Source organism: Phyllostomus discolor, chromosome 4 (assembly GCF_004126475.2).
Source record: "Phyllostomus discolor isolate MPI-MPIP mPhyDis1 chromosome 4, mPhyDis1.pri.v3, whole genome shotgun sequence".
In the NCBI taxonomy this organism is placed as follows: domain Eukaryota; kingdom Metazoa; phylum Chordata; class Mammalia; order Chiroptera; family Phyllostomidae; genus Phyllostomus; species Phyllostomus discolor.
In genome coordinates, this window is record NC_040906.2 from 84,099,945 (window position 1) to 84,124,930 (window position 24,986).

At 36.0% G+C, this 24,986-nt stretch overlaps 1 protein-coding gene across 1 annotated transcript in view; it reads left to right on the forward strand.

Annotated features, from left to right (window-relative positions):
* Positions 1 to 24,986, forward strand: part of CNTNAP5 (contactin associated protein family member 5) — a 959,167-nt gene that overhangs the window by 500,106 nt on the left and 434,075 nt on the right. Inside the window, exon 7 of the mRNA XM_036022576.1 lies at positions 612 to 809. Coding sequence (XP_035878469.1) covers positions 612 to 809 — 198 coding nt within the window. The remainder of the gene's footprint in view (positions 1 to 611; positions 810 to 24,986) is intronic.

Genomic DNA, 24,986 nt, shown 5'->3' on the forward strand with positions numbered 1-24,986 from the left:
CTCTCACATTTTAAATAAACATATTCTCATTTTCCATTTTATCAAAACATTTAATACCACTGTTGACAAATAAGGGAGATTCCATCATACTAATTCTTGATTATTTCCTTTGAAAAACAGTAAGAGCTATTTGAAATGTCTCCTATTTTTCATCTTTACCAAAAATAATTTGTGACTGTGCACATAAGTTTCTTGATATTATGCAGTAGCTGAATAGAGGTATATTTTGTTGATCCTTTGTCTTTGGTTTGGCCATATTCTCGCTGAAGTTAGGATCAGAGATAAATATAAAAATGTCTATTTTGGTTTATTTTTCTCTCCCTCTCTAAAATACTGTTTTATTTAGTATTTTAAAAGTTCAGAAAGAAAGTGAGTAGTTTTTTAAAGTAAACTCTTAAAAAGCAATCAGTTATGGTTGTTTTTACATGGGCTAATCAGTATCCTTTTATATGTGTAATCAAGTAGCATCTATAAATGTTTGAGCCACTTGGTTCATACATACAACTGAATCTACTAAAATTCACTTACTTTCCTTTCCTGTTCTTTCAGAACTTATAACTAAGTTGTTTTACTTTGTTTTGTTTTGTCTTTTTTTTTTTCTCCTCATAAAGCTTAGTTTTGGAGGAATTCCAGTACCAGGCAAACCTGGAACCTTTTTAAAGAAAAACTTCCAGGGATGTATTGAAAACCTCTACTACAATGGAGTCAACATAATTGACCTTGCTAAAAGACGAAAGCATCAGATTTACATTGTGGTAAGTCATCTTTACAGCTTGACAATTTCTAACCTTGTACATATCCCACCCTTGGTATCTTCTCACAATATGTTTATAACACCATTTTAGAGGTCCCATAAGCCTTCCATGGCAAGCAGGATGAGATGCAGGGATTGGGTCAGTGTGGATTGCATATTTGGGAGAAACAAATACACTAGAGGTGCCTGGACAATTTCATATTCCTGGCTGTGAAGTTGTGCAGAAGCTGCAGGTAAGTTCTGTCTGCACTGAGCTGACATGATGCTCTTTAATTACCTATGGTAAATGAAACAATAGAACCAGAGACAGTGTTAAATTCTTATTGTTGATACTTAAAACAGGGATTTTGAACAAGAGGTTAAACTTCGGGTGTTTTTGAGATTCCCTGTTCAGCATTTACCATGCTGGAAAGTTAAGTAATTTTGAATTAATGAGTATTTGTGTTCTCCAACAGACCATGAATTTCATGAGAGCTTGGCCTGTCTTATTTTTTTGTCACTAGTACATTCACAACATCCACCAGAGTGCCTTACACATGATTTGTACTCACTAATTCTATTTTAATCTATAATTGTGGAGTAGTCTATTTCTTTTTTTTAAGATTTTATTTATTTATTTTTAGAGGGGGGGAAGGGAAAGAGAAGGAGAGGGAGAGAAACATCAATGTGTGTTTGCTTCTTGTGTACTGGAGACCTGACCTGCAATTCAGGCATGTTCCCTGATTGGGTATCAAACCAGCAGTGTTTTGGTTCACAAGCACACGCTCAATCCACTGAGCTACACCTGCCAGGGAAAGAGTTTTGGAGTAGTCTATTTCTCCTTCAAGTTCTAGCAGTTTTTACATCACTTATGGTATATAGCCTTGTGGTTTGGTACATACACAGTAGAGATTGCTATGTCTTCTGAATGGATTGGCCACTTTATCCATGTATAATGTTCCTTTCTGTCTATGATAACTTTCTTTTCTCGTTATCATTGGACTGTAGTAAAAGTCCTGACTCTCCACTAAGCCATCTCTGATGCTAACCCTAAAAGGATTGGATGGGGTTCCTCATTACTGCTGTGTAGAGTTATAAGTCCAGGTTATGCTAGACATTTGGCCTCCACTGATACTCCAGAGAGAGGATTGCTACATCCTGTCAAGGATTAACAACACCCAGGCTCTTTATTTAGTCATCTCTGACACCTATTTGGGAGCTCTGGGCACCTGTTATAGCATGAGTGCATAGTGGCGGGACCATAGTTTTTTCTATGGGGCTTGGCTGGCATAGAACAGTTGTTATCTAAAGGTGTTCTGACTTACTATGCTTCCTTTTCCTGGTCCTTTGATTACAGAGAACAGACTTCTAATGGTAATTTTTTTTTTCTGTGCCAATTGTTCTCTCCGAGTTGCTAGCTTCTTCAGCAACAAGTTTAGGATAGTTAAGGCCAAAATAAAATCTAGGGAATTTACCACTGCTGTTCTTTGGGTCTCAAGATCACTATATATACTGGCTTTAATCTCACTGCAATTCATATTCTTATTAGGTTTATTTTCCACATGATGTCTAGGGTTTTTAAGTTGCACTTAGTGGTAGAAATAAGGAAAATCACACTACTTCATCTTCCCAGAAGCAGAAGTCCCTTAAACTGACATTCTTTTAAAACCCATGATAAGAGTAGGCCACTCTATCATTGACAGGAAAAATCTAACTCTCTTTTCAATTTTGTCATTGAACTATCTGGTCACACTGACATTTAAATGATCTTTATGTTTATTTTTTGATAAGTATAAACTATAATGGATATTTTCAATTTGGGAGTTCCATAAGTTAATTCATTTTTTATTGGGGCAATTGGATTCCCTGGTATGAGTCGGGGTTGCTTGGGGGAAATAATACTTGGGTTAAAGTTCGTCAACATTTTAAAAGGTTTGAGCTAAATGTCTGACTCTGTTAGTTCTGAAGAGTAATGATGGTGCTAAGTAGGGTTTAGTTCCCTGGCTGTAGCTCTAGGAGACCCTGCCATTACTTGCACATTCTTTGACTCATGACAATTCTGCCATCCACATGTGCTTAGGTTGCCCATCTTCTAATTATGTTAAACACTAGATTGCTAGTGATGGTTTTCTTGAGTTTAGGTCAGGGCCATGTAAAGCATACTATGCCCACCCATTCCCCAATATTATTCCCAGGAAATACTTTATAGTGTACCAGTTTCATTGAGTTCTATCCTCTGATGCAGTGGGATCATATACTAGGAGTTTAGCTTAGATTAGTGTCACAGCCATCAACATATCTGAATGGCAGGCAGCACTACCTGCCACTGTGCTAAGAATTGGCAGAGCAATTTGAAAACAAGGAGCTTGGTAAACATTGCTCACCTTCATTGCTCATATACTGGAGTTCTTTGAAAGCATGAGAGCCTGAGATTTAGATGTAAATAAGATCTGTAAATAAGATGTAAATATAGCAACATTTATAGAAGAAATCTCCATAGATATTATGCATTAGACAATATTTTAATGATGAGATATACTAGATAAGTCACTGAGCACACAGTGCAGAAAAAGAGAAATAACGAAGACCAAGGAGGAAAAACATGCATTTCTAAATATTGGCAGAGTCATCATCTCCTTTTCTGAGAGAACCATTAAATAAAACTTTAATAAATGTTTTGTTGATTATAAACTACTAAATCACTTGCCAAGTTTTCCAAAACCTTGCAAGTATATTTTAATCCTCAAATTGGTGATATTGTTAATATGAAGCAAAAAGAATCCATTTAGCATTAATGTACTTGGGAAAAAAACCAGAAAACTGTTTTTATAGGTTAACAAGCTTTAGTTTTAACCTTCATAATATAAAGGGGGGGTAAACATTATTTTTCTCCCAAATTACTTTCATCACCTTGCTTAAGTGAGGATTCACATCAATACATACACACAGTCTTTTTCTCCCTATTCCTTAGAATTCTGTGTTGGAAGAACTGGTTTGCAGTGTTAATTACAAATACAAAGCCTTTTATTCCCCTAGTAGGGCTTAAAATTTCCCCAAAGACACTGTATCAGCTACAAAATCACTTGCTCCAAGTCACTAAGTCACTGCTGTGCTAACTGAGGACTTTTGAAAGAGATGGTGCTTTGGTCTTTTTCCAGTGTTTACAGGCTCTCACAATTATTGAGTCTTGGGGATTTCAGAGTTTAACAGAAGACTTGAGGAGCCAACAAATCAGGTAACAAGTATATGGTAATACCCATAAATTACAAAAGGAGATATCAGGCTCAAGGGGGAAAAGACCTTGGTTTCATCCAGCATAGACCTCTCGAGCAGGCTGCATTCAGGCAGCATTCCCATTGCAATTTGTCATTCCTTTCTTGTGGGACCTGCCCACTCCCTGGAGATTTAACAACAATTCAATGGGGATAATTACATTTAGTCTTTATAGCTCGATTTAACTATGAGATCATCCTCTATATACCAAAATGCAGTAAAACTAACAGCTTAAAGTAGACATAAGAAAATACCTCATTAGTTTTCCTCAGATCTTTCTTCCTTTGCTAAATACTACAATATAGTAAACACTCAGGAAGTGAATAGCCCATTGAAATGTGTATGCAGTACCTGTAATGTAATTATTATATAAATAACAAATGTACTGCCCTGCTAGTTTCTTAAAAATGATTAATTATATACCTTCCACTTTATAATAAAGGATGCTTTCTCTGAGCTCTCCTTTCTGGTGTTATAACACCTATCCCAGAGGCAAGGGTAGCTATGTGACTGCCTAGGAGTTGGCTGTGGTCTTACCTACTTACTTTATTGTAGATCTTAAAATTATTGTTTTTCTTTATTTAAAAGAGGAGGATGGTAAAAATGCTGATGTTACTGTACTTTAACTTCAATATAAGGGAGAAAAATTAAAATGGTTAATAACAAGACTATGGTTACAAATTGGCTTTGGAGTTGACTGACCATGTCAGTTCACTTTTGTGCCTTTGCCCCCTAATAATTAAAATCAAGGAACTGGATGTCCAATTCCCAAATGCTTAGGAACAAAGTATTTATGATAACCACATCCTTATGGATAAAGTTACTAAACAGTCCCAAAATGTGTTTCAACTCAGTCTAGAAGGAAGCTTCACAGCCCTCTCAACCCTCTGTTCCTGGCAGCACTGGAAGTGAGATGATGGTAGATGAACTGCTTAAGTTTCTAGTCCCCAATCCATGCTCACTCAGCTATGAGGCCTTGAGCCAAATCACCAAACCTCAGTACTCTCATACATAAGATGGGAAAAATTTAGTACCTACTTCAAAGTTTTGTTGTGAAGATTAAATATCTTAAATGATATTAAATAAAATTAAATATATAAAATTGGGAAATTTTAGTATCAAACTCTCAAAGTGTTATTTTGAAGATTATTTTGCACAATACAAGATCCACAGTAAGCACTCAATAAATTGGAGCTGTTTTTAAGTAAAATTTCTACTCATACATTTGATTGAAATTTGCATATAAACTAATATTTAATTGTCATCTTAGTATTTGCATTCTATGATCCCAACAAATAATAAAAGTAGACTGGAGAAAGCTCCTGTTCTATCTTCTGAGTCTAAAGTTTAGTTTACTCCAAACCATCTCATTCATTTGATGGAATTTAATTACCAGCTTAGACTAGATTTAGTTAAATTATGTACTCCTTTAAAATAAAGCCTTTAGAAAAGATGTTGCCCAGTGGTCTGGGTATAACAGTCATACTAAGTAATAGTGGAGGGGGTTGTGAAGTGTATTATCTTTTGCCTATATCTCTACTGTCATCCATCTCATTGGATAATGGTTGTTTATCTCTTGAAACTCTGAAGCCAAGAAAATGCACTCAGCAATAAGTTTAAGTCTACAGATGACATCGTACATACATTCACACCTGAATTCAGGCACACACACACACACACACACACACACACACTCACACTAGGCCAGCAATCTTTGTCTTACCTTCCTGTGACCCAGAAGCTCATGAAAACTTCTCAGAGAAAACTCTTTAGCATGTAGTGAAGCCTATAATCTCTTTGGCTTGTTCCTGGAATCATGTTACATCTCTGTGAGTATGCACTGTGATAAATTATACCTTCCCTTGATGGAAGATATAATATGAAGAAACAACTGACATATTATGCCTTCTCTCTGAACACTCCTGCTGTCTTCACTGTTATTTGGCCAGCCTGGCATTCACAAAACCTGCTTCTATGTTATATGCACCTTTTACCCTGGAAAATTATATCCAAATTATCAGCTTCCAGAGAAGATGCTTCTTTTCGTTCTTTGAGGAAATTGAAATAGCTTTAAGGTCATATGAGGAATAGTGTGACTTAAAATTTAAAAAAATAAAATAACAATGAAATGGTCTTCCTCTCTGTAAATTATTCTATCTTAAATCAATGTTATAACTTTCTTTTTTAAGGTGACCAGTTTCCTTAGCTCATATAATGAAATAAAAGTTATTTAAAAAATGAATTTAGAATGTTAAAATATATATTTATATACATTGTTTTTTATTTATTATATCCTTGATGAATATTTGGAATATACAGACTAGAACACTCAGAGATATAAAGTTTGTTTCCCACAGTTTCTCACCAGAGCTGCTTCTTTTTCAGCTAGGCATAGATTACTCACTCTTCCTGAAACTCAGTATGTACATATCCTCCTCTCAGCTTTTCATTCTGTGCTTCCCCTACACTGGGGGAATGCCTTTCTTCTTCACCTTTCTCTTGACCCAGCCCCAAACTAGTCATCCTTCTTTTCTTCAAGCTGTCAAATAGAGTTAGCACCCAGAACCATAAGGATACTCAAAATATTTAACTGCTTCTCAGAGGTAGAGCAGAGTTGTGGGGCCCCCAAGCTATGTCAACTGCAGAACCTTGAGTTATTAACTTGTGGGTGGCTCAAGGGTAACTGGAAGTTATGCAGGCAAACTTAGGTATCGAGGAGCAAAAACAGTGGGCTATACAGCATAGGGACATTGGGACAGTGGCTATATAGCAAACAATTGGGAACTTTTGAAATTATAAAAAGTAGACAGGGTTAGGATATAATTCGTGTGAGCCCTCTGCTGTTCCACCCAGAGCATGTCAACTCCAGTGGATTGTCTAAGCTAAGAAGAGTCATGGGGCCAGGTCCAGATTGGATAGAAGTGTGTGCTATGATCCAAAAGCAGAATCCACCATGGGTTTGGAAAAGTATCAGCATGCAATGTGCTGTGTCATTGGTGTCACCTAAAGCCTTTCAGACACAACTTCTCAGAACCCCTCTCAAACTCTTGAGGTTATTATGCCTTTCTTGTTGTGAACTTCACACTTACACAATTTGTTGCAACTTAGCAATTGATTCTTCATCATCATCATCATCATCATTCTCAAAGCATAGTTATTGAGTACCTCCTGTGTTCACAGTTAATAATCCTTGCCTCTAGTGGTTGAGAAACTTTAAACTTCTCTCTGCTCCAGCACCCACACACTGGGTGCCGTGTCAACATTTCAGAATTCAAAGTCAATGCTCTTACCTTCGCTATCTTCTCAAGCATATTTTCTGCTCTCCTGCTCACCAACCATTTTGATGACCACTTCTCTTCTTCTTCCCTTGCTTTCCTGTATGGTCTGACATATTCTTTTTGTTTGTTTCACTACATTGATTTCTTTCACTACCTCTGTTTTTCTATTTGGTATTCTAGCTTCCTTCTTCCTTGCTCTGACTACACATCATGCCCTCCAGATTTCAAGGCTAACAGTGGTTCCAAATACCACACACCAGCCACTGCTCACTCTTGGCAAAATTTAAAGACAGCTTACAAGAGTTTAGGGAAAAAAAAACAAACATTGGGCTGGTAGTTATAAAAGGCTTAATGAAAGTATAGGAATATGACACAAGCATTGAAGAATGACACCTCTTAGATTATTTCAAATTAATAGGAAGACAGTCCAAGCAGGGCAATAAGCTATGCAAAAGCTTAAGGTAGGGGTCTAAGTATCATATTTCTGGGAAACAATATTCCAGTCTAGTTGTTTGCAAGAGTTTTTTTTCTATCACCCTAAGTATCTTGTTTCACAAAATAATCTTGGTTCTCTGTGTAATAGTATTGAATATGTGACAGTAAAGAAATGTATGGATAAGAGCAATATGTCTTGGCAGGGTGTCAAACTCATTTTCATAGGGGGCCACATCAACTTCTCAGTTGCCTTCAAAGGACCGAACGTAATTTTAGAGCTGTATAAATGTAACTACCCCTTAACAGTTAAGTGAGAGCTTGGCACTGCTGCCAGGTAGAAACAATGTTCTGGGCCAGATAAAACAAGGTGGAATCTGGCCTGTGGGTCTTGTGTTTGCCACCTGTGTTCTTGAGGAAGCATGTGCATGATCCTTGAATCCAATAAGATTAAATCTCAGAACTACCACATAATAGCTATAGAATCTGAGATACTATAGGCATTGAATCACTAATAGTTAATAATAGTGTCATATTTATTGTCCCACTTTGCTCACCATTTCTTATTGTATTCCCTTACAAAGACTTGGTTTTATGATTGTATCTGTCCTGTTCTGTAAATAGCCTTCTATAAGTATACTACAAAAGATTTTAGATCAGTGATTGTTAATGTAAGAGACATGTACCCTATAAGAATATAATGAAAACGGTGACACGTTTTATTTTGAATAACAGTCAAGAGCTCCAGGTTAAATTTTAAATTAGGAAAATAATAGATAAAATTAAACCTTTTCTCCATTTTTACAAATCCCTAATCATCTTATGTAAGTATTCCTTGTTCAATTACTAGGACCCTGAGTAAGTACAGACATGACCTTGGATCACTTTCATGTGTGATAGCTGGGCTGGCTTCCCAGAAACTCTTCATCTGCTTTCAAAAGGTTTATAGGACACTGCTATCTATCAAGGTCCAGGCTATTTGAAAAGGTAAATTTTAATATAAAAAAATGTTAACCAGTATAAGATGATTAACTATTAAAATTGGTAAAAAAGGACTGTGAGAAGTTTAGAAATAGCAAGTAGAAAAAAACAGGTTCTTTTCATAGATGTAGGGAGAGTGGATAGTGAAAAACTTAAGAACTAAGAAATCTCTCCCTGCCCACCTCCAAGGCTGAGATTCAGAGGAATTGTGAGGTTATCGGGTAAAACACACAGCTTGCAGAAAACAAAGCTGCTTGCTAGAGAGCGTAGGTCTAGCTCTCTATGGAAGCTCACCAAGCTGAGTATGGGCTGAGTGCACAACTGGAGCTCAGCTGTGCAAGGTCATTGAGCTCCCCATTGAAAAGTGGTAATCCAGGAAAGGAACCCACAAGAGAAATATCTTCTGAATGCCATTCTCCAGCAGTGCCCTCTATGGCCTTCTATTGTCAAAGCCTAACTTTTGGCCAGGGTATAAAAGAGAAATGTTTATAGTTTCCATCTCTGGCAGAAACAGAAAGGCAAAGAAAGGTGGCTTTGGAGCTGAGACTCAGAAATAGATAACTGGCACAACCTCAATCTCTCCTTTTTTTTTCCCTTTGAACATCTAGGTTAAAAATAAGTGCTTGGGACATCTATGAAAAGGAGTTGGGGCAACAAAGTGAGGCAGACACATGTTCATGACTTAATGTTGCCTGAGCACAGCCTTAGACAACAATAACATATCTAACAAATGTATGAAATACAAAATCTCAAATACAGGTCTGGACTCTTGCAAGGAGTAAAACATCAATTATTTAACTTTGTCATTACACATTTGCTTACTAAAAAAATAGTGGCACTACAACCACTCTCTTATGAATCCATGTAACTTATTACACTAGAAAGAATATCTCATACTCAAAAAGATTAGGGCCCTCTGTAGGTACATTTACATAGGAAGTACCCAAACAATTTACCACTCTATATAAATTGTGCCAAATTTATGTGTGCTGCAATTCTCACAAAGCTTCTCAAATTGTATGTAAAGGTTTTCTTATGAAGCTTACTCTTCCCCTTTAAAATTGTTTTAATTATCTGCCATTTCTTTCTCATTTTTTCTAATACCTTAGTTCAGCTCATCATGCCATTTGTACCACCCTTTGGGGTTACTCATTCTTGCCCATGGTGACCTTCCTGATGCTATAAGAAGGTCCAAAACTTCCCTTGCTTCAGCCAAGAAAGTAAGCCTTTAGAAAGGCATTCATATTGGCCCTCATTGCATCAGCACAACCTAATATCTAATCTATTTAAAGATAACAATAATTTTAAGATGCAAATTAAAGGATTGACTATGCTTTTAAGAAAGTAATTCTGAGATTGAAACAAGCTTGGAAAGACCCATTTAGCCTCCATTAATTACATTTCATGTATCTTGTAGATATCGTATGTTTCAACAGATTTGAGGGTGATGAAATACCCTTAAACCCACCATTCACTTCAGTGATATGCATCACATGGTGAAAGCCTATAAATACAGTATATTTGTGAAATACACTGCAACAACCACAGCTGAACTCAGATCTCCAGAATGGCTCATTCAGTTCCAGTTTCCATGGTGAATAGAAGCTCAGGAAGCTCCAGAAGATGCCCTTAATTTTTTAGGCATACTTTAAAGTGTGTTTTTATTTCACATGCATGGACATGCATGGACACACTGGAAAAGTAGCAAAAACCCATTCCACATGCTTTTAGTAAACTAGGATGGAAGCATGTGAATTTATCAGATTTTTATTTAGTGTGATGGCCACCAGAAACAAACAAAACAATCTAAGAATCATTTCTTCATATTTATACTCATAAATTTAAGTGTTTATAACTAGGGCTTGACAATCTATGTTGTGTCAAATTTCAGTGGCTTAGACACAGACACCACTGTAACTTTGACACCCTCTGCAGGAAGCAATGGTCTCATGTTTCATAAGAGTCGTAAGATGACCAGGGCAAACACTGCTCTGGCAAAATGCAAGAACCCAGCCCTCTCACCAGTATAACTAAATCACCAACCTATGAACCAATAAATATTTTGAAAATAATGTATAATTCCCATTTCTATTAAAATTGATGTTTATACATTATATAAAATTAGGAAAACACAAAAATGTAGAAAGAAAAAAATTACCTGCATTCTCAATAAAGCTTAAATATTATTAAAATGTATATTTTCTAGTCTTCATTTTTTAAAGGAAAAGTCTTTAAATAATGTGTGTCCAAATTTCCTCTTCTTATCTGGACACCGGTCAGATTGATGTCTAACCTAATGGTCCCATTTTTCCTTAATCACCTTTTTAATGTCTCTATCTCCAAATACAGGCCCCATTCTTTGATACTAGGAGTTAGTGCTTCAACATATGAGTCTCAGGGAAATACAATTCAGTCTATAATAGTCATTTTATTATCTGGAGACCATTTAATTTGCTTATAACAGCTGTCTATTGCAAAAAAAACACAATATTCCTCCAGCCATTCTAAGTTTTTTGGATGGGTTAATAACTAAATTAACATGAGTTATATTAACCAGAGAAATATGTCCAAAATTTATTACAAGTGTACATTCAGGTGTTCCATAGATTATGAGACCTCAGAATACATTGGGCAGTTGAGTCATGTGTCATTCTGTACTACAGAGAGGGATGCTGGGGTCTGGGATTTCAAAGGAAAAACAGATAATTTCCAGGTAGATAGGAAAGAGCAAACATGCAATTAACAAATTCTTGCTGGATAATTCAGAAACCATGGGACCCAGACAGGAGTCCAAGAGACAGGCTCTGCTAGGTTTCTCCCTATCCATCACACTTATTTCATACATGACAAGGTGAATGTTCTAAGATTTCCTTCCTGAAGCAGATTTTTGTATCTGAATTTCTTTAGGCAGGTAAAGGGGGGAGGTCAAAAGTTCTTTCTGAGACTACAGTTTCTGAATAACCAGTTTAAAAAATAATATCCAAAAAATTATGTTTTGGGGTGATAAAGCTCTGATCCCCTTCAGCCTTGCCTTTGAAACTTCGAATAAGAAGTTTCTCAACCCATAGTCAAAGTTAGTAAATTAATCCATAGTTGACTGACACAATCACTCAATCCTGTGATTGGATAGGTCCATTTAGTTTAACTGTTATATCTCATTTCAGAAGTGAATGATGCAAATGAACTCCCAAATTAGGCCTATATTGTGTAAGTAAGCAATGAGGTATTTAATAAGAGGTATTTCTATGGAAACAAGATTTAAAAAGGTTAATATTTAGAGCAAATTATAAACCAGATCTTGAGCCTGAGTAGCTGACAGCTGAGACAATTTATAGATGCCAGGCTCATAGCTTCTTTTGCTGGAATGAGGGCAAGCAGTGACAATCTCATAGATTTCCCTGGTTTGCAGTTTGAGTGATTCTGGCAATGTCATCAAGTGATCAGGCAAACTTTTTGTGTTGTTTATTTACATTAAAAAGACATGAAAATTGTCTAAATATAAGCTTTGCCATTTTCTCTGAAGTTTATATTAAGTCATCTAACTGTAGTTGGCAGGGCTTCAAGGAAAAGGGCGGTTTTAGCTCTCAATAATCCTAAATCAGAGGATGGGAGAAAATTAAAAATAGGGTTCAGAAATTTGTAACCAAATATTTAAGGAAAATAGAATAATACAGAATCCAGTCCAGTTTAAGGCTAAAGAACAAAAACCTCAAGGAATAGGACTAGAATTTAATATCCATTAGTGCATGGATTATGAATTTTACTAAAATACAATTTTTCTCACTAAAATCACCCTCATTTTTAAACCATAAATAGCCAAATTAAACTAATTTATTTGCAAGTATGTGTAGTTTCAGTAAATTTGCCTTGTTTATTTGAATAAATACAAGAATAACAATCATATAATTTCTTGTAAGTCAGCTTTGCTGAAACTATTGTTTTACTTTTGTTTTTTTAATCTTCACCCCAGGATACATTTTTATTGATTTTAGAAAGAGAGGAAAGGAGAGACAGAGAGAGAGAGAGAGAGAGAGAGAGAAACTTCCATGTAAGAGAGAAACACTGATTGGTTGTCTCCCATATGTGCCCCACACAAAGATTAGACCTGCAACCTAGGTATGTGAGCTGACTGGGGGTCAAACCCAAAACCTTTTGGTATATGGGATACCACTCAAACTAACTGAGCCACCTGGCCATGGCTGGAATTTTTCATAAGAAATCTCCAGGTTGAAGTTTAAAAGACCTCTTGAGGTGAAGAGGCGAAGACAAATACTTCTGTCCGACTGTGCCTGCAGGACCTTTAGATTTGTGTCAGTTTTTCTCTTGTCAAGTACCCCCCAAATATTCTGAAGTTTCTGCACTTAGCAGAAAGTTACTTTCCTTCTTCACCTGGTTAGGCTGCTGTCGTTTACCCAGGGATTTTTGGCCTCCGCAGACAATCTTTTTCCTTCAGGCTATCTGGTCATACCTGAGTTTTTAAATATCTCTGTAAAACATGATATTCCAGCAAGAGCCTTGTTAATATAACCAGTTTTAAACTGTGTCATGTTACAAAGAAAATAGATTCTTATTGAATTTATACAAATGATCAGATGCCATGAAAATAATACTTATTGAGTTTTTAAATTCTGGAGGGAAGAAGTAGGGAGAAAAATATATTGAAAAATGTTTCAACTCTGGTTACAAATGTATAATTTACTAAATAGCTCTAGGTCATATGTAGTTTACGAGGAACAAATTTACTTATATCTGGAAAATAAAGGATTAAAAACCACTCAGCAACATTTTAAACACAAAGTCAGGTAAATTAAATTACCTTTAGCAGTTTATTCAGTTTCATGCAAATAATTCTTGTTTATCTTCATCTTTTGTTAGTAATTTCATTAATGTGATATTTTCTTAAAATTTTTCAAAACTTCATCCAATATAAAGATATAATCTGAAAGTTTATTAGAAATATCTATTCCAGAATAAATCAGAGTCCTTTCAATGGATCTTTCTCAAGATAAAACATAATTACAGAAACACCAAAGCAAAACAAAAATTGTCTATAAATGACAAAAAATTAAAAAAACATGGTTAAAGATATGAATACAATGCAATTGAAAAATAAATTTGTTCTCTATAATGAACAACATTTTTACATAACTATAATTGCAATTGAAAACATTTCATCAGAGCATATCAGAATTTTAGAAATTTCACATATTTTTGCAACATATATTAATAATATCTACCCATATAATACACTCTAGAAGATTTTCATCATTTATTTTACAGTACTTTTCATGCAGTTTAGTGTACCATATACACTAATTAGTTTGATATTTCTCTTTTATAAAAACAGAAAACAAATCTTGTGAGGTTTTCAAGTCAAGTAAAGAGTCTTTTTAAAATTTGAAATTTTTCAAGCATGTCAAAAGGTTTGGGCATTTTACTAAAGAGATCACAGATCATTATGAAACAATACTTAATTATCCACTTTACTAAATCTTTTATTGTTACTAAAGTGACAATAAAAGATTTAAAGACAAATATAAAAGGTCACATAACTGTTAGTAAAACTTCAGTCCTTAATATTGAGGAGATTCAGTTTGCCTAAGAAATCAAGGACCTGAGTAAGACAACATAAAGCACAGAAAACTATTTTGATAAAACACAGAATCTTTGCTTTGTGTTTTAGGACAGAATATATGCAGAAAACTTCACATATATTAGGAGTAAACCAATCAGTACAGGGAAACTGTCTTTTTAACAGAGAAATAGGAAGTCAAACTAATTTTGCATGACATATTTTTGATATTTAAATTCACTTGACTAAATTTATTACAATCTTATTCATCTTGATGATACATAAAATTTTCTTTGTCAAAATTTCATTACAGGAACAATTATCAAGGACATCTGGACAATAACAAGGCAGGGGTGGAAATGGAGGAGGGAGGCAGGGAGGGCTGGGATGGTAAGGAGAGGTAGGGGGAAAAGGCAGGAAACTGTACTTGAACAACAATAAAAAATGTTAAAAATATTTAATTTCATAAACCTTATACAATATTTAGTATAAGTCCCTCAAAAGATGCATTTCTATAATTTATACCTTCTTTTACCCAATATGTACATCAATTGTCTTTCATCGTAATTAGAATTATTAATCATAGAAAACTTAAATTCTACTAAAAACTTAAAAGTAAGAAATAGCTTTCTTTAAGCTGGCAAATTTATAAATGTGAATTAACCTCTAGAAAAATAGTTTTTTTAACTGGCAAACATATTTCATAAGCTTTAGAAATATGGGCTTTCTCAATAAAACATAAGACATATCCATTTGTTCCCACTCAGGTTCCCCCAAATAAAACAAAAATGGAGACTGGCAGCCCATTAAGGTTTTAGGGATCATGATATTTTTATCCTTCTACTTGACCATTCTCACTCTGTTGTTTTCACCCTAAGGGTACTACAGGCTTCTGGAAATGTAAGTGTCATGTGCAGATGTAAAGCTTCAGAAGAGAAAAAGAAGAGAAGGCAAAAGAAGTACCCCTGCCAGCTGAGATGACTCCATTCAAGGAGCATTCCAGAAAGTTCCACACAATGTTTCTGCCACGCCATACCTCACGGGCCAGACTTAGTTACCTGGTCACAGATATCTGCAGGTGAAGTGGGGAAATGTGGTCACCCAGCAGAGTATAAATTGGAGTTCTTCTACCAAGAAAGGCAAGGAAATTTGACTTTGAGTAGATAACTAGATGTCCCTGCCAAAATCTCTTTAAATATTAAGGTCAGTAAATGCAAGTTCTCATATAAGAAGTGATAGATAGAATTTCTATTTTGCTTTTAAAGTAGGAAAGCCCAGTTCTAACTTCACCCTTATAACAATGCTCCAGATTTATGCTGTTTGATTTGGTAACCAATAGCCATATGTAGCTATTGAGCATTGAAATGTGGCTAGATCAAATTAAGATGTACTGCAAAAGTGGAAGAAGCTCAGTAATTTTAATATAGTTTGCCTGTTTAAATAATACTTGAATGCATTTAGTTAAAAACAATATTCAAATTAAAATTAAGTTAATCTCTTTCATTTTACTTTTTAGATTATTTTTTATAATTGACATATACCATTATATCAGCTTGTGGTAATCAACAAAATGATTCAGTATTGATATACATAGTGAAATGATCATATTAAGTCTAGTTAATATCTGTCTTCATAATTTTGTAATGTGACTACCAAAAAGTTTTAAATTACACATATGGCTTTCATTACATTTATATTATACAGTTTTAATTTAGATTATCTATCACAAATATATATATATATTTTATACAAATAGGCAAATTTTAGTTGTATCCTCCATTTTTAAAAATTTTTATTAAGAAAAAATTAATGTTATATAATTAATATATTATATATATATTAATAACATTAAAAATTAATGTTATTATCTCTATATTATATAGAGATAATAGTATAATCATAATTAGATATGTTTTTCCCATTTCATAAAGTATTATTTATGAAACTGAAATGGTATTTTTATAATATAGTTATTATTGAACCTTTCACACACATTTACTGCTTTTCCAGTCTTTATCCAAGAACTAAGAATCCCACATTATGTTTTCAGATCTATGAACATATTTGTTCCTCACTAAAGTGAATGTGTTCATAACAGCACCATATGAGTGTGTAGAGTGAACAGTTGCTTTGCATGTGGGATAAGCTAAGTGGTTTGGAACAGAAAGTTCACCCAAAAGGAAAAAGATTAACACACACACATGCACATACTGCCTTCCTTTGGCTTTATACTACCCTAATGATTTGCTACCATCACCTATAATAAACACATAATAAAAGATTGCAGTAGAGGGGACATGTGATTAAGAAATTATTCAGAAGTGGAAACCATTGGAAAAATGGTAGTCATTGGGTTTCATATCTAGCTGCTTCTATACCTTCTTAGATTAACTACTATTATTTTTCCCAATTATTTACACTAATTCTATTGATAGCAATGACTAATCCTGAATATTTTCATGAAATACTGTCATGAAAGTTTTAGAAAACTTTTTACTAAACTTCTTCATTGTAAATAAATTAGAAATAGAGAAAAATTAATTATGTAAATAAAAATGAACATAATTTCACCACCCAGAGAGAGCCAGAATTTTGAAAATTAGTCTCTTTTCTATACCCACCTATTTAAACAGGTTTATTTTATCTTATTTATGTATACAAATTTGTATTCTGTTCTTTTTATTTGGTATTATATTATTAAAAATTTTTATGTTTAGCATAAAATTTGCTATTAGCGATGGGAAAATAGTATGCCATATGGATATACCATAATATGCCAGATTATTTATTTAATTTTAGAACCAGCTTTTTACTATTTATAAGTAATGCTGTTTATTATATAAATCATAGTCCAATTTTAAATTATTTTTTGAAAATATACTTTTAATAGTGAAAGTAAAGTATCAGAAATAATTATTAATGTTTTAAGATTCTTGATTTATATTTTCAGATAGTTTTGTACACTATTTGATACAAAAATCGAAGTGTGTTTAGAATAGATTTATAGCTTCATTCTGTGCCTTAAAAATAAGAGCTTATCAGTTCAATTATTGTTCTTGATTTATTCCTTTCCACTCCTAAGAACCTCCCCTGGATTTTGCTTCTAGGTAAAAGGAACTGCCTTTTGTAAAAGCTAAAAACTAGGACAGAAGTGTTCATCTTTGATGCATAGGGAATAAGCACAAAATAGAGACAGAGGCACACACAGGCAGGAGGTGCAGGGACAGGAAGACAGTAAGCCAGTACAAGGCAAAATCAAGAGTGAGCCTCTAAGGCCAAAGTTAGTATGCGGCTCTCACTGGATATTGGTTTCCTGGTGCCTGTGCCAGCCAGCACATGGGAGGCCAGAGGAGAGGGCCATGTGAGGAACCCCCCAATAGTTTGTCCTTCTCTGCCATAAGCGGGGTGATCCCTCCAATTAAAAATGTTTCTCTCTTAGGTGTCCCTCAGGTGAAAATCGAATGATAAATATCTCTATCCTGGAAGGTCTCCTTTGGCATAAAAAAAAGTATGCCTGTGTAGATTAATGCTAAGCATCTAGTATACCTTAAATTTCAAAAAAGCATCATTTGTCTTCTAATCCTTTATCTCAATCCTGTTACCAACCCCACTCCTTCCTACTTATCCTCTCATGCACAAATCATAAAGGTACCTCATGAAATCCTGTAACATGCTGTCCTAGCAATACTGAATTCCCTCTCATGGCACTTCATTATAGTTATGATGACATGGTCCATGTTCCCCATCCTGATGCAATTCAAGCTCCAGGGAGGCAAGAGCTGAGCCTGCCTGTGTCCTGGGCTGTGTTCTTACCAACAGGACCAAACCTGGCCCCTATGAGCTGCTTACTATATATCCACTGAATAAGTTATCTCAAAAATGAAGGAGCCTACCTCCCCACTAGCATAAAAAAAGCTTTAATTTGGTCCCCTACTCTCCCTGAGTTTGTGAACTAGGAAGATAGCTTCAGCTCAAAGGACAGCCTTTCCCTTACATTTACTTACAGTACACTAGTCCATCCTGGTAGTTTTCAGACAAATCAAATTAGAAATGGTTGTACTCATTTGGAAAATCAAGAACTGGCTTTGAAATATTTCCCCACAAATTAGACTGAATCAAGATCATTTCCCCCAGCTTATAAATATTTGATTTGCTTTGTTCATGATTGAAACTCAGCTTTGCACTGCTAACTTTATTTTTCCACTCACCAGGGTGTTGTGATATCTGGATAATGATTAAAAACAAAACACATACTAGCAATAAAAATGATATAACCTTTGGAAAAGAAATGTCACATTTAGGAAAATCTAAAAGTAGTCAAGGCAAGCAGAACTTCAAGTTGGATCTGCTATATTCCTTTGAGGTCTTAAAATTTGTTTTCTGCTGTCATATCTGACATATCTTCTGCACTCAGAACCTAAGGAAGGGATGTACCAAGACTTGGCTGTACAGCATTTGAGGAGTCCCAATAGAAGTACAGTAGACACCCATCCTCCACCTCCCTCACCCACCCATGCTATCCCTTACTCTAGCTGCTGCCTTAATCCCCAGACTTGATTCAAACTAATTCTACTTTTCCAATTTATTCCTAGTCTATTCCTAATTTATTCTTAGTGTTGTAACAAAATCAAAAATAATCCAGAGGCTTTGCTAGAAAAAAAGTAACCATTTATCCAAGGGTCCTAGGTTTTGCAAACTGAAAACAAAATTAAGCAATACCCAAGGTATTCCAAAGAAGAAAGAAACAATGAGTAAAAAGTAAAAGTACATTCTTGAGAAGAATCAGGCCTGCATCCGTAGCCTCTGGCTTGGTCTGAGATGTTAATCCTCTAGATGAATTGTGGTCTGAATAATGGGAATCAGACGGTCTGGATAATACATGTCATGTGATCAGTATATGTAAACATTTTCTCCCTAGTCTTTCAGTGGGTAGTTAGGGTGTTACAGGAGGTTTCATTTATATCTATGTGTTGAATCAGGACTGGAAAGCTCAAAGGCTTAAGTTCCCAGGCTAGTTAAGAGAAGACTAGAATTGTTTTCTCAAGCTTCAATCTATTTGATTTTACTAATTTAGCATCTTGACTATAGTGACTTCATTTTATTTCTTAACTATTTCCTAACTATCTATGACCTCTAGTCATTTTACAACAGAGTGGTTTACTCTTTCAATGCCCTGTTTTTGTTCTTGTTTATGGGCCTTACCAGGCAGTAAGATTCTTGGGTGCTTGGGTGCTAGAGATTCCAGGTCTCAGACCTGTCAGATAGATTTCTGGTCTATGCTGGATGCCAATCCTTACCACCTTCCACCCACACCTCAGAGGCATAGTAAGGGCTGGGCTCTTCCTGAGAGAATGCTATGTGTGGGATAACTGCCTCTGGCCCGATGGGTATACAGGGAAACATGGCCAGAGCAGCAAGTGTAGCAAACCATGTATGTGACTGTAGTGAGGCTGTAGCTGGCATAGCCTGGTGCCGATGCAGCTGTTGGAGAGCCAGGCCCATGTCTGAGGCTGCAGCATTCCAACCATATCATTCTATTGCATATCCTGGGAACCTTCCATTCTCCTCACATTCCTTTTGTCTATCACTTCTCTATTTTCAGATTATCATTTAAGCAGAGATGAGGACAACTTCCTGGTGCCTTCCACAAAATAGCTAAGTGGCTTTGTTAGTATCACAGGTAATAGGTGCCTTTGGGTAGTGAAACAAATCCAAAGGAATGCACTTACCAAACCAAGATAACTAGAAAAAGATGGTGACTCCTATCACCGCCTAAAATTTGACTGTAGGGAAATTCCCAGAAATGAAAAATACCTATGAGCAAGTCATCAGTGAAGGTCCTGTTGGCCATAACCTGTGTTCTGTACAGCTATCACAAGATTGGCAAGTAAGAAGAAATATTAAAAGGGAGTAGATCCCTAACAGAGAGATAAAAAAAGGTTATGTTTGTGTGAGAAATTCAGGCACTGTTAGTTTTTGCTGCTAGGTCTAAAGTTTACCATGTGTATCCATGACCTCAACTGAAATAAGCAAACAAATATATTTAGTCACAGAACAAAAATATAGCCATTTGTGAATGTCTTTCTTCTTACTTCCGATAGTCCTCATTTCAGTCTAGTCAATTATGGCAGTTTTTTTTCTCTGCTATCTATGGCCTAGCTGAAACACCCTGTAGCCAATGAACAAGTGATAATGGATTCCATGTACAGGAATGTTTGACAAACATGGAGCCCATTAGCTCACTGATTAATACATTCCAGTTTGTTCATCTATCATACACTCATATTCAGACTATGAAGGTGTTTCCAATTTTGTATCTGTAGGCAGAACAGCATCTTCTTAAGTTGGTCCCTCTATACCCAGATAAGGCCTATGTATAACAGTTTATCTGATTCACTCAATAGTCACATGACAAAGATTTAATCAATACTGAGTTCTTTCTGTTCAATGCTCCTTGCCCATTAGTCTCCAGGAAACCATGGTAATTATGCTGTAACTGGAAGACATCCTTTTATGTTGAACCCCTCCACCAAACAGGAAAGCTCTGGTTGGGTGGATTTTATTGGATTTCAGTCAGCATTTGACAAACTTCAGATGTGGTGGCAACGTGTCCTGGATACCTTTGGAAGGAAGGTGCTGCTCAGAACTTGCATTCTCTCTCATTGGCACAGCCATTGGACCAGCATCTAGCTAAGTGGTATACATATAATTTCTCTCATTTTATCATCTCCAAGAAAGTTTTAACTATTGTATTTCCTGATAATCTTCAGCACTGACCCAGCATTCTCATTGTAAAACATTATAGGATCTTTTCCTGAAAGGGGTAGAGGAGGAATAGACCATGGATTGATAATAGGGTTATACTGTTTTTACTAATTTGGTTTCTTCTTTAAAAAATATGAAACAGTATCATCTTTTGCTTACTTACTATTATTATATCATTATATATAGAAACTTTTGCTCTACTCCCTGCAGTTAGAAAGAAATTGGTAGGGAAAAGGCCTAGGTTTCCCTCCTTATTCCTTGAAATGTTATAAAACAGTATCTTTTAAAATGTAAATACTTGGTTACAATTCTCATGACAATAATAGAAATGATTCAGAGATGCCTTTTCACCATCCAAAGAAAACAAAGATGATAAGAACATGAGCGTTCAGTATCAGATACCCAAAGAATGAAGAAGCCAGTGAAAACCTTGGAACTGTCCAGTTCAACAACCAGCAAAAGAGGAAACTAAATCTCTAGAAGTGACTCATCTCAGGTTAATGAAAAAGGGACAGACCTGAGAAAACAGAAAACTAACTAGTCAGGTACATGTTCTCATCTGATTCTGAATCAGCCTTCTATCATTATTTTCCCAACCATAACAGCAGAAAATAAGGATCAGAGAAGATAAGGCTTTCCAGTAGATATTTGTGATAAGAATTCAATTCTGTCTAAACTGAATAATTTCATTTTCTTCTCAGAATTCAAAGCCAGATGCTCTACACTTCATTGTAAATATATTATATATAAGATCTATACTAGTATTAAAGAATAGATCATTATTATAAGGCATATAAGAAATGTGATCAATGTAATGTAACACATATGTGGATATATGAATAAATGGTATGGTAACAAAAAGCAGTAAAAGCCAGTGCACAGGACTGCTATTTTAGGGATGGAGGGAGTCTGGAAAGGCCTTAGATGTAAGCCAGGAAGGAGAACCATTCAGCCTTGAAAGGAGGGAGAGGGAGGGAGGGTGTAGAAGTCACTGAAAATGTCACTCCTAGTGGAGGGAGTAAGGCAGAAATTATCTTAGGGAGCAGGTTGTCATAGTTAACTCTAAAAATTGCTGGGATGAGTGAGCTTAAGGACTTGTGTTTGCTGTCAGTGTGTCTTCACACTCTCATGAGGGTGGAGCCAAGTCAGGGGAAAATTAGCAGCAAGAGTCATCTCTGCTTTTTCTTATTTGAAGTCCCTTGTGTATCAGAGAGTGGGAGTCACACCTGAGTTTCCCTCTTCTTAGCATCTCCTATCAGTTTTTAGCAGCAAAATATTCATGACCTTTCTCCCTCTCCCTCTTTGCCATTCTAGACAGAGCTTTCAGTAAGCCCTTCACTGTCCCTATTGACATGAGTGCAATGACCACCTGAAGCTGGCCTTGAGCCATCCTTTGGTCACACAGTACAGTCTCTGCTTCCCACTGAGGGGTGCATCTGAGTGCTTGTCATGATCTCTAGATCAGTTCCTTCTTTACCTCTCTTAAACCCCTTTTGTTGTAGCATAGGATCAACTTCTGGTACCTCAACATGATCTAAAGGAGCACACGATTATATGCCTTTCTGTCCTTTTCGCTTCACCTTGCCTGCTGTTATGCTGGCTTCTAGACTGTGGTCAGCAGACTTTCTGCCAGACCCTTAAATACACCCCACACCTTTATGTCTCAGGCCTTGGCAATTCTTTCCTTCTGCTCAGATAATACAACACTTCTCCTCATTCTTCAGTTAGCTACTCTTGCTCTTCTGTAAATGTCTATTCCAATGTTGCCTCCTTAAGGCAGCCTTTTGTGACTCCAGATTGGGACAAGCTTCTTTTGTACATGATTGTGTGTTCTGTCTCAGCACAGCAGTTGTTGAAATAGGGGTTTTGTGCTGTCCTCTCAAGGGAGGGTCTCCTTGAGAAAGATGAATCAATGAAAGGGTTTACTTCCTCCACTAACACAAACATGATGTTTGTGTTTCAGGGGCCTGGTTGTCCTTAGGAAGCCATCAAACTTTATGAGTCACATATGGAACAATATTAGCCCTTATTGGTTTTGATACAAGACAGTGTTTTTACATAGCTGTGGGCAGTCTCTCTAAGATAATCTATGAGCATATATTTAGGGTTTCAAAGTTTCATGCTTCATCCACAGATGAAGCTACTCTTACAATCCAATTAGTAATTATGGTCAAAATGGACACTTAATGACTATAGAATGCAAAGGATCATGATCACATTTATGTACATAACTTAAAAACTTCTGTGCTTAGCACATTGTTTTACAATGCTTGAGAAATCTTGAAGCCCCTAATGAATTAAGCACACAGTAGAATGGAGAAAGTCTGGGAATGGAGCAACCTTCTTGGCAGAGGGATGGGATGAAAGTTGAATTAATAGATTAAAGAGGTGTATAAGGTAGAATGTATACTGTTCACTCTTTGCCACTCTCTGTTTTGACACTATTATAAAGGAAATTGTCTTCTTGAATAATAAAATTCTCTTCTAAACCACTGGTGGGTACTCCCTCAAACATCAACTTAAGAGGAATTCTGAAGTCACAAACAGCAAAGGATTAAAGGATTCCAGCAAAGGATTATTGAAAAGGATTAAATAGTCCATGTTGATTTCAAAAGTAGCACTATGTCACTTAGCTGATTTTTTTCTCTCTACTTTGATGGATGGGTTGGGTATGGATACTCCTCCAGACTGGAGTATTTCTGTTTGCAGCCAGCACAGCTAGGAGGGCATGTGAGAAGGTATCAGCACAGCAGCCTTGAACTGCAATCACTCACATTTCCAGAAGAGTTGGGTCACATTTGGGACAGAAGGCACTTCCCATCCCCTCCCATCTTGCCTCTTCTACTTGCCCTTGGACTCAGCATTGGAGAGCACAGTAGGGGTGTGCTCTAAAAACTGAGGGTGGGGAGAGCAGAGCACAATATGAAGGGAATGTGTGGAAGAGAGTGGAGGTGCAGGACCAGCAGTGGAACAAGTAAACTATCTAAAAATGGAAGATATGCCCCAGTGAATTTTAAAGGTTTCCTGCTCCCTAGTGAACAGAGTGTTGATCTTCACACAGTCTTACATAACCAGTGAAAATCCCTGAGACATTCATTTGTAGTTCTTACCACCAGAATCTAGCCAGGGATACCTGAGTGTCTCATGAGTGTTCCTCAAGAAATTTTGAGTCCCCTTGACTGCTTCACAAGTACTTGAGGCCCATTAGATATTATAGGAATGGAGTGAGTTGGAGAAAGGGAGCTCCTATGCTTCTTGTCAGATGTGAGTGAGCTGATCAAAGAAGGGGAGAATCTCAGTTCTTCTGGATCCCAAATTTCTTGAGGGCTACCTTCTATGGACATTGATCCAGAAGGCCCTTAGAAAATGTCTAGAGTTGAGCTAAACATTGGATTTTAAATAGAATATTTAATAGAATATCTCAATATCTCAATAGAATATTGAGGTCCAAAATGAGTCTCCCCAGAATGTACCACCCTGGCATGTAAATCATTTCAAGCAGAAATCAAGTGAAGGCCAACAAACTCAGGAAGAGTTTTTTTGTTTTGCTTTGTTTTACTTTACCTCTCTCTTCCTACTTAAAGAGATTAATATAGAAACACCTGCTTCAGGAAGAGGATTATTATAATCATTTTAGCATATTCTCTTTAGCATCTGTGAATTAAGTATGGTTGGCAGGATGGATCCATGCAAAAATCTGCTCACCAGATTCCTCTCTGCCCCATTGATTCTAACTTGTCTAGCAAGAATTTGTTTGCCATTTTCTCAGCTACCTATGAATTGCCTATTTCCCTTTTTGAAATCTCAAACCCTATCCCCCCTTTCTCCTTTGACCAAAATGACATGCATAACCCATTTTGCCTCACTGTTACTGAAATTTCATGCTAATATGAATTCCCCATGCGCACTATTTGTAATAAAATTACAAATTTTATTTTCCCCTGCTGATTTG